The sequence below is a fragment of the Galeopterus variegatus genome, unplaced genomic scaffold (genome assembly GCF_000696425.1).
Source record: "Galeopterus variegatus unplaced genomic scaffold, G_variegatus-3.0.2 Scaffold1037, whole genome shotgun sequence".
In the NCBI taxonomy this organism is placed as follows: Eukaryota; Metazoa; Chordata; class Mammalia; order Dermoptera; family Cynocephalidae; genus Galeopterus; species Galeopterus variegatus.
The window spans coordinates 303,457-319,849 of record NW_007727148.1 but is presented as its reverse complement, the minus strand read 5'-3'; the positions used below and the strand labels follow the sequence as shown (position 1 = coordinate 319,849).

General features: G+C 51.7%; 2 protein-coding genes across 2 annotated transcripts in view; one reads left to right on the top strand and one right to left on the bottom strand.

Moving 5' to 3' along the window:
• The window catches only part of MPP3 (membrane protein, palmitoylated 3 (MAGUK p55 subfamily member 3)), a 27,606-nt gene extending 12,217 nt beyond the window's left edge, over window positions 1–15,389 (bottom strand). The window contains exons 1-12 of the mRNA XM_008574388.1: window positions 15,345–15,389; window positions 14,980–15,098; window positions 14,693–14,770; window positions 13,424–13,504; window positions 13,055–13,192; window positions 11,120–11,201; window positions 9,876–9,961; window positions 8,270–8,344; window positions 5,184–5,380; window positions 3,283–3,347; window positions 1,896–1,916; window positions 1,185–1,226 (exon numbers count right to left, since the gene is read on the bottom strand). Of these exons, the coding sequence (XP_008572610.1) occupies window positions 1,185–1,226; window positions 1,896–1,916; window positions 3,283–3,347; window positions 5,184–5,380; window positions 8,270–8,344; window positions 9,876–9,961; window positions 11,120–11,201; window positions 13,055–13,192; window positions 13,424–13,504; window positions 14,693–14,770; window positions 14,980–15,098; window positions 15,345–15,369 (1,009 nt within the window). The 5' untranslated portion in view covers window positions 15,370–15,389. The remainder of the gene's footprint in view (window positions 1–1,184; window positions 1,227–1,895; window positions 1,917–3,282; window positions 3,348–5,183; window positions 5,381–8,269; window positions 8,345–9,875; window positions 9,962–11,119; window positions 11,202–13,054; window positions 13,193–13,423; window positions 13,505–14,692; window positions 14,771–14,979; window positions 15,099–15,344) is intronic.
• A 729-nt stretch (window positions 15,390–16,118) lies between these two features.
• Window positions 16,119–16,393, top strand: part of CD300LG (CD300 molecule-like family member g) — a 31,225-nt gene continuing 30,950 nt past the window's right edge. Inside the window, exon 1 of the mRNA XM_008574395.1 lies at window positions 16,119–16,147. Coding sequence (XP_008572617.1) covers window positions 16,119–16,147 — 29 coding nt within the window. The remainder of the gene's footprint in view (window positions 16,148–16,393) is intronic.

Sequence of the window (16,393 nt, the reverse complement as noted above, 5' to 3'; positions counted from 1 at the left end):
CAGCTCTGGAGAATCAGCTACTGTGGACGTCTTCCCTTCCTGCGAGCTACCCAGCCTCTCCCTACAGCCCAGCCGGAAACTCCTCCGGAGACCAGCTTGAGAGGAGGGGCAGAGGGACACCATGGCATTTGTCCCAGGATCTCTCAGTAAAGACTTTCCTCACCTGATCAGACCTGGAGGTGGTCCTGAGTCCCACTGACCTCTCCCAACCTTCTCCTGCTACAGGAAGGGACTGTTCAGGAAACACAGTAATATGATCAAATGGTGACCCCGGGCATCCAAAATCTAGGGTTCAAGGTCACTGTTTTATTTGACATGTGACTGACCATGGGCAAATCTCTTCATCTCTCTGAGCCTTGAGTCCCTTATCTGTGAAATGGGAATGCAAATCTCCAAATGCAGTTTGTGATGCTCTGAAGGACATTACTGGGACAACTGACAAAGTCTGAGTAACAGTACAGAAGATGATAGAATTGTATGCATGTGAAATCCCAGAATTTGATCATTGTCCTGAGGTTATGTAAGAGAATGTCCTTGTCTGTAGGAAATACATGCTGAGGTATTGAGGGGAAAGAGACAGGAGTCTACAACTCACCCTCACGTGGCGCAGGAGAGCAACGCAGCTGTGCAGAAAACAAACGTGGCCACGTGCTAATGTCTGGTGAGTCCAGGTGCAGAGCACACGGAGCTCTTTTACTTTTCTTACATCTTTTCAGTAAGTTTGAAATTATTTCCAAATAAAAGTTAAAAAATGATTTGCCTATCTCTAAGGCCTCTGAAAAAACTGACCAAAATTTACAAAGTGATGGTATTTTGGAGACCAGTAAAAGGCTCCCTCGCTGTATGGTGGGGGCATTAACACTGAATAAACTCTAATTAAGATGGTGATAATAATAAAATTGGTTTTAATGTAATGGTCTGTGTCCCTTTCCTGCCAGGGCTCTGTGCCTAGTGGGTGGGTAAAAGCCAGCCGGGGTGGGAGCCCCAAGGCCTGGCCTGGCTCAGCCCCTCCTCCGGCTGACAGAGACTGAGGGGAGATGGCGGTCAGACAGGCTCAGCTGCTCTTGAAGGGTTCGGAGGGCTCAGGTCACTCTGCTTTTGTCTCCGCCCCACTCTGGAGCCCGAGGGGCAGTACGCTGTGTGCGGGTGGGGGAGGGATGTCAGGCGGAGCCCCTGCTACTCACCCACGTAGTGTCCTTTGAGGTACCCCTCACAGTCACACGTCTCTGGGAACCAAACAGAGAGAGGGAGGCCAGTGAGTCGACCTGGACACATCCTGGCCCAGAGGGACCCCCTGGATAGTCAGGTGGGAAGAGCCCTCTGGGAAGCTGTCTCAAGGGGAGCTTGGGAAAAATCCCATGTCCTGGCTGCCACAGGAAAACAAATTCTTCTGTTCCCTTGGTTATCCATGCTTAGGCCCCTACCAGCCTTTCCAGGCCCTGGCAGGGGTCTGGGCCAGCAGGCCTCTTCCCAGTGCTTTGAGTTAGGATGGGTGTGACTAGGAGGGAGGATTCACTCCATGCTTAGGCCCCTACCAGCCTTTCCAGGCCCTGGCAGGGGTCTAGGCCAGCAGGCCTCTTCCCAGTGCTTTGAGTTAGGATGGGTGTGACTAGGAGGGAGGATTCACCCCTGTCTGCCCCACCCTCCTGTCTCCAGTCTCCTACCTAGCCCAGTCACACAGTCAGCACAGCTGGGTCTGCAGAAGGCTGGGCCCTGCATGTCAGGTGGGCATGGAGGAGCCCAAGGCCTTGAATCCTGCCCCACCAGTTTGGCACACCTCAAGGCCGGTCCAGCGGGCAGGAGGTGTGCAAAAAGCCAGAGGGACACAGCTACCCAGATATGGGAAAGGAAAACAAGCCCCTACTGTGTGCACAGGGGACAAATACCGGGCCTACCTTTGTCACAAGGCTGATCATCTGCGGTTTGCACAAAAGACAGATGGAACAGCGTTAGTGTAGGGGACTGGGGAGCCCTGTAGCTGAGAGGCAGCTACGGCCTCAGGTGCCTGAGGAGCCCTCCATCTGTTCCCTCTCTTTCCTCCAACAAACCTGTGATCTGAGCTGTAGTCCCTTATTAAACCCCAAGACCTGCTCTAATTAATCTTCATGTGTGTGTCTCCTTAGCAGCCCAAAGAAAGGCAGCTCACTGCTGGCATAAGCAACCTCAAGGCCAATTTCTCCAGCAGCCCTTCCCAGTTGACAGCGAGTCTGGAAAAGCGGCCACTGGCAGTGGCTGATGGAGCAGCTCTCCCTCTCTTTTCTGGAGTTTGAGTCTTGCCTGGGGAATGCAGATGCCAGAGGATGGAGCAGGGCCGAGCAGAGCTGCAGGACAGCCATGCTCTGCTCACCTGGGTAAAGACCCTGCCAGAGAGGCCAAGCCCTGGAGAAGCTTCCTCTCCACACGGGGCACTAAGCTGGGGCCGCTGATCGCAGGCCCTCTGAGAAAACCCCACCCCAGCTCCACTCTGCTGTTGGAGCTCCCGTTTTCCCATCTTCGAAAAGGGGCTGCCTGACTCTACCTACTTCACATTATTGTGATGATTAAAAGGCAAGAAGGTAGGTGGATGAATTTTCTAGAAGAAAAAGTGCCAAACAGAGTGGCGTGGCCAGATAAAATACGGGACACTCAGTTACATTTGAATTTCAAACAAACGACAAATAATTTCTTAGCATAAGATGTCCCAAATATTGCACGGGCACATGCAACAGTCCTTATCTACCTGAAATTCAAATTTAACCTCCTTTATTTGTATTTGCCAAATCTGGCACCCCTAACACAGAGGCATGGGCCACCCACAGCCTTCTCCAGTCCCTCCCAATATCAGGGGTTCTTACATTTTTAGGGTCCAAGAGTCCCTTGGTATCTAATGAAAGCTGTGGGCCCTCTCCCAAACACACACACACACGCGCGCACACACACACACACGTTTGCACGCCTTTTTGGGAGAGGTGTTAACATATCCCCCAGTGTTAACGCGCGCGCACACACACACACACACGTTTGCACGCCTTTTTGGGAGAGGTGTTAACATATCCCCCAGTGTTATCTATGGATCCCAAATATACTGAAGCTCCTCTCCATGGAATAACTCCCGATGCCAAACTCCCTGCCGCCCCTTTTCCCTCCTCGTGCCCCTCCCCCGGCTCCTTCCTCTGGAGGCCTGCAAGCTCAGACAGGACCCCTGACGCCCCTCCAGCCCAGCGCCTGAGTCTGCCCAGCACAAAGCCCCTGCGTCCTAACCCCATCCCCTCCCTGAAGTGCCGTCCCTGCCAACCTACTCACAGGGTGGCTTCTTGAGGCTCTGGGGGCTCGACAGGCTGCCCGTGGCTCTCCGGTAGCTCAGCCGTCTGTGGGAACACAAGGGGATGGGCGGGCCCATGAGCCGGGCCAGAAAACCAGTTGAAAGCAGCCTCCTATAAAACTCAGGGAAACCAAGGCCTGGGTCCCACAGGTGGACATGAGCCAGACACTCTGAGGGCCTCCTACTTTACACTGAGATCCACTGAAAGGGGACACTTCCACAGGGCTCACTCGTTCACAGGGAGGAAGACACCGAGGCTCTTACTATGCGAAAAGCTTGCCCAACCCAAGACAGCCACACACGGGGATCCTGCCTGGTGTCCACAGCCATCAGTTGGTTGTTACTTTCCTAGGGCTGACTCCCAAGGAAGGGAGGCCCCTTCTCCACTCTCACCACACCTCCCCATCTCTGAGGAAGTTGGAAAATAGCAGAATGACTAAGAAAATGACCAAGAGACCAAGGGCAAAAGTGACCTGAATTTAATGTCCCCCCTTCCCCCTCACAGAGAGCTCAGCCCTGGAACATTGCTCAATATGGCCATCAGTGGAGAGGTGGCCGTCAAGGCCTCATCTCTGAGTCGAGGAAACTCTCCAGGGCTCTTGGAGATGTCTAATTTCCACAATTAAATGCAGCTAAAGAGCCCTCCCCCACACCTCTGGAAAAATGTTACCAAGGCCCGTGAAGCCAAAAATGCAGATGGGTCCAGGGTGCCCGAGGAAACAGAGCAGCGATTCTGAGACTTCAGCACCTCAGAATCACCTGGAACATTCATTAAAACACAGAGCTCAGAGTCTGCCCTGGAGTTCCCCATTCAGCAGGCTGGGGTGGGGGTCTGAGGATTTGCATTTCTAACAGGTTCCCTGATGCTGATCCCCTGGCCTGGGGACCATACCATGAAGGCCACTGAAATGGGTGAACCCTGAGGTTCTGTCATCACCCCAAAGACGTGAAGAGGGCCCAGAGGGGCAGCGAAGGAGTCGTAACTGCCACACCTCAGATTTTACCCTCTTGGACATCCATCCTAAGGACATAATCTGAAATATGAGGAACACTCTATATGCAAGATAATCACTGCAGCTTTATAACAGTGCAAAATTGGAGACAACCTACAAGAGTGGCCACAGGAAAGCAGGGAAGTCACTTAGGTCTGACCCTGCCTCCAAGAGGCCTTCCCCGCATGCTCAGACGGGGGGCACACGTCTTAGTGTGAACCTGCAGAGCACCAAGTCCTCCCTCACACCCATCACATTCATATAAAGTGTCTGAAGAATGTCCGACTTGCCCACTAAACTATAAGCTCTTCTAGAAACCAGAGGTTCACAGCAGCCCACAAGATGCCTGGCACGAGGCCAGCCCAGTTCATAATAAATACCTGCCGCCTGTGAATGAATGGTATATCTCCTGATGAAATATTACATAGCCATCACAAGCACACTGCAAAGAATATGTGGTAATATGGGAAATGCTAACGTCGAAAAGTTAAAAAAAAAGAAAAGCAAGACCACAAATTCTGGACACAAGACTCGTGTAAAACGCACAGAAAGGACAGAAATCATGCTGTTTAGATAGTGGCGAGACTTAGTGTCACTTTCTTTTCCTAGACCTCTTCCTCTGTATTTTTATATTTTATTTCTCAGCCTTCTCTAAGTATGTATTATAAAATATACATTAAAGTAATGTCAATTTCCATACATTTATTTAAATCTCAAGCAGCCATTGCCACTAGTTGTGGGACAAGAAGAGCAAACACAGGATCAACTGGCACTTACCTCAGGAAACACCACTCAGAGGGCCTCTCTGGCTGTGGTGGCAGAGTCTCTGTCATGCACCTGAGCCTCTGGCCACTGTGGAATCACCCCATGAAAACATGCCCCAGACCCACCTCTCCTGGAACTGCTTGGAGGGGATGAGGCCGGCTCGAAGGTTGGTGTCCCCCACTCGCTTGGCCTGCCACCATGTGGGGTCATCCTGGCTCACCACCTCCAGGACCTGCCTGCGCTGGAAGGGCAGGCCTGCCTCCTGGCAGGGAATGGCCCGGTCCTCCCGAGGGTCGTAGTGGAAGAAGGCCCGCATGAACACCTGCATGGCAAGGGCTCTGGTGAGGCGGCCCTTCTCCGTGGAAGCCTGGGCATGTGCACGCCACATCGAAGGCCAAATGACAATGACCACTCACAATGAGGAAGAACAAGCAGCCTTGAGAATAGAAAGCTAATCAGAAACACACTACACATATTTTCTTGTTGTTTTTCAACCATTTGGGATGTAAAAGTCAGGAAATCCATCAAGAATCAGAAAAGTGCTAGATGGGCCCCATGAATGAATTTCTCTTTCCAGCCTAAATATTTTCTTATTTACCTGATGTGCTGTCCTCATAACAGTCCCCTTAGAATACACAAAGCAACAACTAATCCTGGGAACAGAAAGTAAAGGCGAGCATAATTTGTAACTCAAATGTTATTTTGAATATGCTAACTGCTCCTAATGAAGTCAGCAGCCATCTGTTAAAGAAGTAATCTAGATGTTTCTGTAAGAACACAAACATCAACAAAAACACTGTTACTGATTCCTCACCATCACTTTTCCATGGGTAATTGACACCCACGTTTTTACAGCTCAGTCCTGCCTCATCTGTCGGTACTTGGCCAAGCCCCAACTCCCCCTTTACCCTGGAGTCACCCTCTCTGGGGAAGATGGTATCAGGACACAGCATTTTTTCACACTTTTTTGTTCTCTTCTATAATTCAGTGGCATGGCTTTTATTTCTTTCTATTTCTAGACCATTAGGGTCCAATTACTTCAGCAGCAAATAGAACAAAAAAGAAAAAGCAGTCAGGGGTCTTCCTCGGACAGGTCCAAATTGTATGAGGGGTCTTCAAAAAGTTCATGAAAAGATCCTTATTATCTTTTAATTACATTTTTCCATGAACTTTTTGAAGTCCCCTCATATTCCTTTATGTGCCAACCAGAAAAGATTCAGTTGCACAATAATAAGAACTTTCTGGCTGCATATTGTGGGGACAGGTGCCCTCATCCAGCCACAGATGTTACCAGGATCCTGGGGGCTCAGAAGACAGTGTCATCTTAAATGGCCAGCCCAGATCAAGCATTGGGATCAAGAAGAAATATTTAGGAAGGATGGGCTAAGGGACAGGCTGCCCATTTTGTCCTCCAAGAAAACCAAGAATCACCTTCCATCAGGTAAGAGCCAGGATTATTTACACCCTGGGATTTAGTCAAAGAGTGCAAATAAGAAATGGCCATGTAAGATTATTTCTTCACTTGCTATAAAAAACTGTCATTGAAGACATTGTCCACTATTAATCCTCATTCCTAAGAGTTCTAATTGTCCTCTCCTCTGTGCCACATGCCGTGATGTCCCTTCTTTCATGCATGTAGGACTGGGAGGCAGGGGTGGCAATCAGGTTTCCTGTAAAATTGGCTTGCTTGCTTTCATCCACTGATGAAAAGGATGTAATTCACTATGTCCTCTTCTCTGCCTTGGCTGCCAGGCAGTTCAATCCAAATTTACTGTGAAATCAAGGTGATGCCCTCCTCTCTATCCCCTCCACCACCGTCTCAGTTCAGATCTCAATAACCTCTCACCTGGGCTTTTACAACAGCCTCCTACCAGGTCTCCCTGCCTCCAGCCTCCACCCACTTCTCCTTCCTCCACATGGCTGCCCCAGGGAGCTTTCTAAAACACAGATATGGTTGCATCACTCTCTTCCTTAAAAACAAAGAAACACAAAGCAAAACAAACAAAAGACCTTTCAGAGCTTCCCACTGCCTATGGGGTTACCTCTTGGGCTGTGGGGTGCCTTCCATACCTCCCAAGGCTGTACCATTTCAGTGACTTCTAGCTGCCAGCACCTACATCTCTTTGCCTCAGCACTTCGTTTCTCTGGTCACTGGGGCCTGCTCTACCCTAATCCAGCAGGCAGGAATTGCTAGGAATGAATCCCCCAGGGACAGTCTGGCAGGAGCTGGTATAGAAATCCCTCAGCTCCCTGGGCTCTTGGGTGAGATGACAAAAGTGCATGTCTACAGAACAGCCCCAAATTCGCAGGCAGGAATTGCTAGGAATGAATCCCCCAGGGACAGTCTGGCAGGAGCTGGTATAGAAATCCCCCAGCTCCCTGGGCTCTTGGGTGAGATGACAAAAGTGCATGTCTACAGAACAGCCCCAAATTCCCCAGCAGGATTAAGCTCCAGTTGCCCACAGTGGTGACTTGCCTGATAACATGCCTGCTGTCAGAATGGCTGCCTTCCCTTCCCCACTCCTGTACTGGTGTTTCCTGGGGTCCCCTCTCAAAAAAACCATTTGCATTCAAATCCTTGTCCCAGAGTCAGCTTCTAAGAGGCCCCAAACAGGGATTATGCCAAAACCTCTAACACAGCATTCAAGGCCATTCAGAACATCGGCTTTACCAACCTCTACAGCACATTGCACTTTCTCACTGATCCTCTGTGTGACCCCTCACAAGGGGCCTATAATATGGCTCCCTCACCACCCCTCTGCACTAGGAACCCTCGAAGCTACAACCATCCTGTCTCTAACATCTGGCAGACTGCCTGGCACAGAGGAGGTGACCAAAAAGGTAGGCTCCACAAATAATTAAACCAATGGCAGTTACTTAATTGGTCCGGAATCTAGCACATTTGGTACTTTTTCCTCCTCGTCGTGGCCCTGATTTTCTACTTCAATTGAAATAACCTTGTCTTTTATTAGTAAGCTACGTCAAATCCTGTTGAGAAAGAGGCAGGGTACAAATAAATGAATCACTGTGTCACTGAATTGAAGTTCTCTAGTGGGCACATGTTATTAGGACCAGATGTATGATCCATTCCCTAATGACTGTTTCACAAGGCTGGACTGGATCCAGCCCCTCCCCCACCATCTCCAGACCCCACCAGGGAGCTGCGATTCCCAAGCCGAGAGAGGCCACCCTTGAGCCCACCTCCCCATACCTTGCTCTCCTTTAAGTGATCCTCCTCCTGAGTGGCTGGGATGATTTTTAGGGTGATGGATCCCTGGGATTGGGCCTGAAAGGAGGAAAAACAGAGGTTTATCACCTTCCAGGAGTAACCCTCCATGAGTTCAAGTCTTCCTTCCCAGGTCTAAAAACCGATGTTTGGAATGAAAGGCCCACACTTCTAGGATGGCACCCTGGTTGAATTAACTAAATAAAGCAAAACTCAGAAACCAAGTGTCGGGCCGGCCCGGTGGCGCACTGCTACAGTGCGCCGCTTGGGAAGTGCGTCGGCGCTCCTGCCGAGGGTTCGGATCCCATATACAGACCGGCCGCTCACTGGCTGAGCGAGGTGTGGGAGCAACACCGTGGGTTGCGATCCCGTTGCCGGCGCGACACTGAGGGTTGCGATCCGTTGCCGGTCACGAAAAAAGACAAAAAGGAAAAAAATAAATAAATAAAAGAAACCAAGTGTCTACATTCTCATGGGACAAACTAACAGAAGATTTCCAGTAAGAACCCAAGGAAGCTCCGTGCATTGCATCCCAACTCTGCACCCTCCTGACCTCTCCCCTTCCTGCTTGCTCTTGAGTGTTTTTAACACCTATTTCAGTTTCATTTGCCTCTTCCCTGCCTGATTTGGTGTGGTCCCCGATTAGTCCTTTCCTCTTTGCTTCTATCTCCACCAATAGCTGTCCAATCTCAGGGCACTCCCACCTTTCAAGGAGTTCCCCTTCCCTCCACCTGACAGAGACCCTGCACTCCAATGCCAGGCACCCACCAGGAAGATGCTATCAGGCCAGAAGGGCACAGGCCCAGACTGTCTCCCAGCCCTGCATCACTACCCGGAAAGCCCAGATCGTGGCTCTGGAACACAGGAAGGTCAGCACCCAGAACCACGGCAAAAAGACTGAAGGGCCTGCCTGCGATCTCAGTCCCATACAGCAGGGGACCTTAAAGACTGGGTTGCCTCTCTTCAGACCTCATCCAGTTTCTGCCCCCAAACCATCCAAAGTTAGCAAAGAGCATCACATCTGAGGAGGACGCCAGAGGACAAAGGGGACAAAGCTATGATTGGGGCTTTTCACAATTTCAGCTCTGACTTAAATTCCCCAGAGTGGACTATGGAGGCTGTTTTCATCCCAGCATTTAATACTCTGGAATCCCCTTACAGTTGTGAACTGCTTTATCCTTTTCCAGATGTTTACAGCCTAATGATAACCACACAGTAGTTGAGACTCCATCTTTATCCCTACTTTACAGGAAAGGAAATTGAAACTCAGATGATTTGATGACTTGTCCAAAGTTGCTTAACTAAAATGTGGCAGAGGCAGGATTCAAACCCAGGACTCAGAAGGGTCCTTGGGAAAGGGAGCCAGGGGTAGGGAAGACAATTGTGCAGGAGAGAGAGTCAGAGAGGGAGGTGGACTGGAAGCTCCACTCCTCCCGTCCTGTACCCCACTCCCCAGGCACACTGTAAGGACACTTTGCCTGCCGCACCTCTTGCAAACAGCAAAGCTGAGCCTGAAGCTGCCCTGGCTGTGGGAAGCCCGGCTCTGGGTCTCTAAGCCCCTCCACACCCCCAGCAGGCATGCCACACGAACCAGAATCTGGCTGATCTCGTCAGGCCGCTTGTGCAGGACTGCAATCCCGTTCACTTCTCGGAGCTCATCTCCCACGTGGACCAGGCCTAGGAGACACAGGGACTGACTGTCAGCTCAGGAAGGGAACCCAGAGCCAGGGCCGGCCTGAGGAACCCGCTGCAGGGCAGATGCGTGGCTTAAAGCTGGTGGCTGGGACTGGGACGAACTGAGCCCTGCTCCTTGTGGGCCACCTCGCTCTGCATCGAAGTCTAACAATCACCCAGTGAAATCCCCAATTTACAAGTTGGCAGCTGATACTCAGAAAGATTAAGCAGCTTGCACTAGGCCACACTGCTAAAAAATAATGGAGCCAGTATTTAAACAAAGTTATTTTGACACAGAAAGCCTGCATTCCTTCTGCTATGACCTCTGCTGCTTTAAAATAGCTTTAACTCTTCACCTTCCTGGGTTTACAGACACACTCCAAGAATGGTCTTAAATCTTAACAAACTTAAAGGCACCAGTGTCTTGGAGATGTCTTGAAGATGTCATGGAGAAAGTTAAACACGCCCAGCTGTTAGCCTTTGCTTTCATGACAAGTGTCTCTGCCTATTAGGCCCCTGTGTGCTACTCAAAGTGGGCACTGGCCCAGCAGTGGGCACCAGCCTCACCTGGGAGTGGGTTTGACATGCAGAATCTTGGGCCCATCCCAGAACCGCTGAATCAGAATCTGCATTTTAACACAGTGCACAGGGGATTCACATACTCATTAACATCTGAGAAGCGCAGGTCTAGGATTCTCCACAGCAATAATCCCCCAGACTTGGAGGCTAACATCCCCACACCAGGAGCTTTGCCTCCCACCTTGCTTTTCACACACCAGTGATTCTCAACCTAGTTTCCACCCAAACAAATCTGGGACAGGAACACCCTCCCCTTGGTAACAGTGGCTTGACAAGGCAATGGGGTGGCAGGTGGGGAAGGGTGTCATCCCTGCCCCCAGTGAGGAATCCCCCTCACACCCATGCTACATGTTTAACCACCATGGTCCTCAGGCTAAGCCGGTGCAGAAGCCCTTTCCTGATTGCCCCACAGTGCTCCAGGCATGTTATATTCTCAATTAGGTTTCTACTGGGCTTGGGAAGGAGATGAAAGTTCCAACCCCACTCAAGAAAGCAAAGCACATCCCAAACCAGTGACCTGACAGGACAGGGGAGAGGAGACCTGTGAACCAACGGGGAAGGCTCTGGGACAATGCCACTCACCGCTCCGGTCTGCCGCACCCCCTCGCATAATCCGGGCCACCACGACAGCCCCTGAGTGCTCATCCCGCCGAATGGTGGCCCCCTGCGTCGGAGACAGAACAGGCAGGCTCCTAAGAACCAACCCCCAACATCAGACCCCGACTCTCTGGGCCCAACACAGCCCCCTGCCCCATTCCCCCACTCTGCCACCCGAGAGAGCAGATCAGTGGGGAACTTCCCAAAGCTGAGAACGCAATAAAACCAATATCTCCCATTAGTATAGCACTGTACTGTACAGTTTACAAAGCACAATAACCCTGCAACATTTTAGATAAGGGACTGGAACTCAGAGAAGTTAAGCATCCTCAAGGTCATCCAGTTGGAAAGGTGGCCAACCTTGTGATGCCAAATCTAGTGCCTTCTCTATCATATCACAGCTCTTCCCACTTGCAAAAACATTTAAAAATGAGGATAATCTGGGCCAGCAAATCTTGACCTGCCTCTAATCAATCACAGGGTTGCTGGACCTTCTGTTGTTGCCGAGGGTAACTAATTATGCCCCAGCAGAGCTTCAGGACCAGGACTTGGCTGTGAAGCACAGCAGAGATGCCTTCTAAGAAGAGAAAGGCACTCATGAGCCCTCGAGTTCCTGTACCACGCAGGCTGGACTGCGGCAGGACAGCAGGAAAGTTGGGAGCTAAGCTCTGGAGGTAGATAGCCCCAGGTATGAAACTAGCTCTGCCATTTACTAAAAGCATGTGGCCTTAGCCAGGAAGTCCCTTATCTTCTCTGAGCCTGTTTCCTCTGGGGCAGCATTTAACTCACAGGGTTGCTGCAAGGATTACATCAGGTAATGCATGCAAGGCACTTGGTACACAGTAAATGCTCAACAAATGCTAACCATTTATCAGCTGGCTGTAACTGCAAACACATTTGCACACTTACTATTAACTTCATGCATGCCATCTATTTGAAGAACATAAGATATTCAAGCATAAGAATGTTGCTTGGAAAGAAAGGCCATCGGCTCAGCATCCCAGACTTCTTGCTCCCCCAGATCCCTGACTTGCAAACTTTCCAGTATCTCTGTCCATCGCTCGCTCATTCATCTCTGAACCGCTGGCACCCAGCACAGTGCCTGCACAGGAGGGCTCATTTGCCTATGCTTGGCAAATCCGTGGATGACTACCCCATTTTGCAGGTGAGGAAATAGGGACAGAGGAGAGATCCTCTGTTTGCAGAAGTGGCTCGTTGGAGGTTATTTGGGGAAAGTTGAAAACAGAGAATGCCAGCTGCGGTATGCTCTAGAGCAAGTATTCAATCCTCTGGACATTCACCACATCCCTCCACCTAATGAACAACCCTGTCCCTTTGCTCAGGAAACCACTGCTGAACCAGGACCAAAATGATAACAATTTGTCAGCGGGGTCAAGAAGGGCTGGAGCCCTGTGCTTGCTCTGTGTTCAGAGCAGGGATCAGCAAACTTGTTCTGTTAAGGGACAAATGTAAATATTTTAGGCTTTGCAGGCTATAGGTCTCTGTCATAACTGGTCAACTCTGCTACTATAGTGTAAAGGCAGCCACAGACAATATGTAAATGCACAGGTACAGCCGTGCTCAAAAATAAAAACTTTATTTATAAAAATAAGCCATGGTCTGGGTTTGGCCCTTGGGCTGTAGTTTGTCAACCTCTGGTTCAGAGCATAACGATTAGGGCCACCCCGTACAGCTGTCCAGGTTGTTCACTGCACAAAGAGGCCTGGACACAGCTGGGGAGAGAGCTGTCTCCACCCAGAGAAAAGGGTGCGCTGCACACCAAGCTGCCTCAGGGACTAGCAGTAGCCCTGACCAAGCTGCCCTCACTCTCTCTGAAGACTTCAGGAGGGTGCCTTCCCAGTGTTCTGGGTGGGGGTGAGATGCAGGGGAAGGTGGGGAAGAGAGGTGGGCACCACATACCAGGGGTTCCTTGTTCTTCACTAAGCGGATGATCTTCACTGATTCCTCATCGAAATCCTCATCAATATTGTCAGGCAGAGGTGGAAGAACGGGGTCAAAATTCTTCTGGGCAACAGTGTCATGTACCATGAGCACAGCCTGTCAGGAAAGCAGGAGAAAAGAAGGGCTGGCCCCATGGTGGGCAGGGCTGGGCAGGCCTCGGCTGGGCAGCAGCCTGGAGGGTCTCGGGTCTCATGTCAGAGAGAAAACCACGCAGACGCTGGCACAGAGAAGCCCTCGCACCGAAGTCTCCTCGAGACCAAGAGCTCCCTCCGCCCCCATCCCAGGGGACACAAGATGCGTGGCTGGCAGGGACTGTGGTGTGACTACCCTGAGGTGGGGGGTGGACAGCAGCTGGAGCAGCTCCCTCTGGTCGCTGTGCACGGAGGTGGCCTGCAGTTCCTCCATCACCTGTAGGGGAATGAGACAACGCTACTGGGGCACCCCCTGCCACGAGTCTGCTAGGGATCCCTCAGAGACAACCCCTCCTCCCTGGACTGCAGACCCAAGGGCCCTCCCAGCACCCAGGGCACGTCAGAACTTCAGCCACCACTGGACTGATGCTCTGGGAAAATCACACCAGCGGCCAGGAGAGGACCAACAGCTCCCCAGGGCAAGCCTGCTAGGAGCTAATTCGTGAAGCCCTCACTGCACGTGAGCCATGTGCCTTCTGCGGACCTTCTCACTTAACCCTCCAACACACTAGACGTAGTGGGCCCTATTATCTTGCCATTTTACAGATGAGAATCCTGAGGCTCAAAGAGATTAAATATTTTGCCCAAGGTCACAAAGCTCATAAGTGGCACAGCCAGGATTGGAACCTGGGCTAATCTGGTTCTACTGTTTGTGTCCTTATTAGTACGCGGTTTTATGAATGAGGACCCTGGAGCTCAGAGAGACAGACTGTTCACAGGTGGTAAAAGCAGTGCTGAGCCTGGGAGCCGGGCCAGCCCATGCTCCTAACCATGTTCCACAGTGAAGAAAGGTACAGGGATCTGCACCCACAGGCTGCACCTGTCCCTCACCAGGCCATCTTCTGGGGTTAGGCGAGTTTATCTAATCAGGAGCTGATCTTAATAATCAAGCAGGATAGCTTTTCCCCAAACATGCAACACAGAGGACTAGGTCTACAAGAATTATGAAGCGTTCCTTTAAAAAAAATGAGAAGCCTGAGCCAATAAGCAGAGACACACTGCATGTCCCTTGACTTCAGGACTTCACACTAGCCTCCCAAAGCACAGATACAATATGCTTTTGACCTATTCATATGGCCAGGCCTCAGGACAGTTTGGGAACTGCTAATCTGATCCAATGCTCTCATTTCACAGCTGAGGAAAAAGACTTTCTCAAGAACACACAGTAGGTGGGTGTCACTATGTCACCATGTCTCCAGGCCCATTCCAATGCTCACAAGTTCCTCCCTGCCTGTCGGGAGACCCAGGAAGGAATAGGAGGAGGAGGAGGGAAGGAGACGCCTCTTCATCTTTGGGGTCCCAATTCTTGATGTCCCCAGGCTAAGCAATGGCAACAAGGGAAGATGAAGGAGCCCTACAGGGTGGGGAGCGGGGCTGACAAGATAAGGGAAAACCTGGGGCTTACATCCTCAGCGAGGGCCACAGCACTGTGCAGAACTGGGGTTGGACTTTGTCTTTCGTAGTAGCGAAGCTTCTCGTGAATCTGCAAAGACAAAGGATTTCAGGTTTACACTGGACACCACACCCCCCGGCCACAGCTGTGGGGATACCTAGGGCTGCAGACTGGGTCACCGGTGGGGCAGGGTAAGAGAAAGCCCTGCCTAATGGGCTAGTGAAGACCTTCCCGGGGCAGGTGGATAGCAAGGAAGACCTCTACAAATCCTCACGTGGCAGAATGACATGGGGTTTCACCTTCATTAAGTAACTGAGGCTTTTTTCACTGAAAACATCCCTCAGGAAGCCCATCTCCTCCTTGTGGTTGGAGTCCGGTCTGAGCTGAGAGGTCAGTAGCGCCAGGGTTTCATGCAAACCTGAAGATGGTGTAAGAAAAAATAAGGTATAGCAAACGCACTGGGTACTTCCTGCCCCTCCGGACCCTGAGTCGACCCTCAAACACCACTTCAGCCCTGCCGTAAGGACATTGTCTCCCCAGTCTGTCATTGCCAGGGCTTGGAGGCAGGGCAGCCTCTGAGAGACAGCTCTGGCAGAGCCTGGTTTCTTTCCAGCCCTGGGCTGCCGGGTGGGCCCTTGTCCTCAGGGCAGTGGGAGGCACTCACCCGAGTCCTCCGATAGCACTGGCATGCCCGTGCCGGCCAGGCCCCCAGCTCTCCCTGCGGATTCTGGAAGAAAGGGGGGTGGGAGTAGGTGCTGGAGCTCCATCAAGCATATTCATTCAACAAACAGTTATTATACATCTACTATGTCTGCCTATGATCAGTTCGTGGACAGACAAGATGGGAACAAATAACTCTCTGATCACATTTTTGCAGAGAGGAAGGAAATAAAACTAAGATGAGCTGTGTCCTCAATATGCCAAGCACTGTGCTGGGTGATTTCATATGTCATTTTTCTTAATCTGCACAAAGTCCTGAGGAATGGACACTAACGTGCCCATTTTACTGACGAAGAAACCGAGGCTTGGAGGGGCTGAGTCGGAATCCTACTCCAACTGGTTCTTCCAGGCTGGCCTTGGAGGTGCAGGGCGGGCTCTGCCTGACAGCGGGCGCTCTCCTGCGCAGCGTCCCCCTGCACTGTGACCGTCTCACAGGCCTTGCTCAAGTCCCCTGCCGCAACACCCCTTCCATAAGTACCTGGCTGGGCCTTAAAGCCCCCTCGACCCCCCACCCAGCCGCAAGCCCAACCCAAAGGGAACCTCCAGAACGGTCCGTAAAGAAGAGGCCTCTCATTTCTCTAATGAGAGCCGGTTTCTACTATGCGGGAGCGGAGACCCTCTATCTCAGGGCCCCCAACGTGCTCTGCAGCACGTGGACCTCAGAAAGTCCTCCTTCAGAAGGGGACAAGGAGAGTCATCACTCACTCGTTACGCAAACATGGAGCCAGCCCGCTGCGCTGAGCACGGGTGACCTGGTGACACTAAGAGGCATAAGAACGGTCCCCGCGCCCTGCACCCCCCGCCCCCCGGGCTGACGCTCCCGCCGCTTCCAGCCGCGCCCCCCGCTCTCCCCGCAGGCGGCCAAGCGCAGACTCCGGCCGCTTTCGGAAGGGACCTGGGGGACCAACGAGGAGCGCGGCCGGGCGAAGGAGGCCGGGGACCGAGCGGCGGGGACGGGGCAGGGGCTCGGCGGGCACACGACGGCGGCTCCCG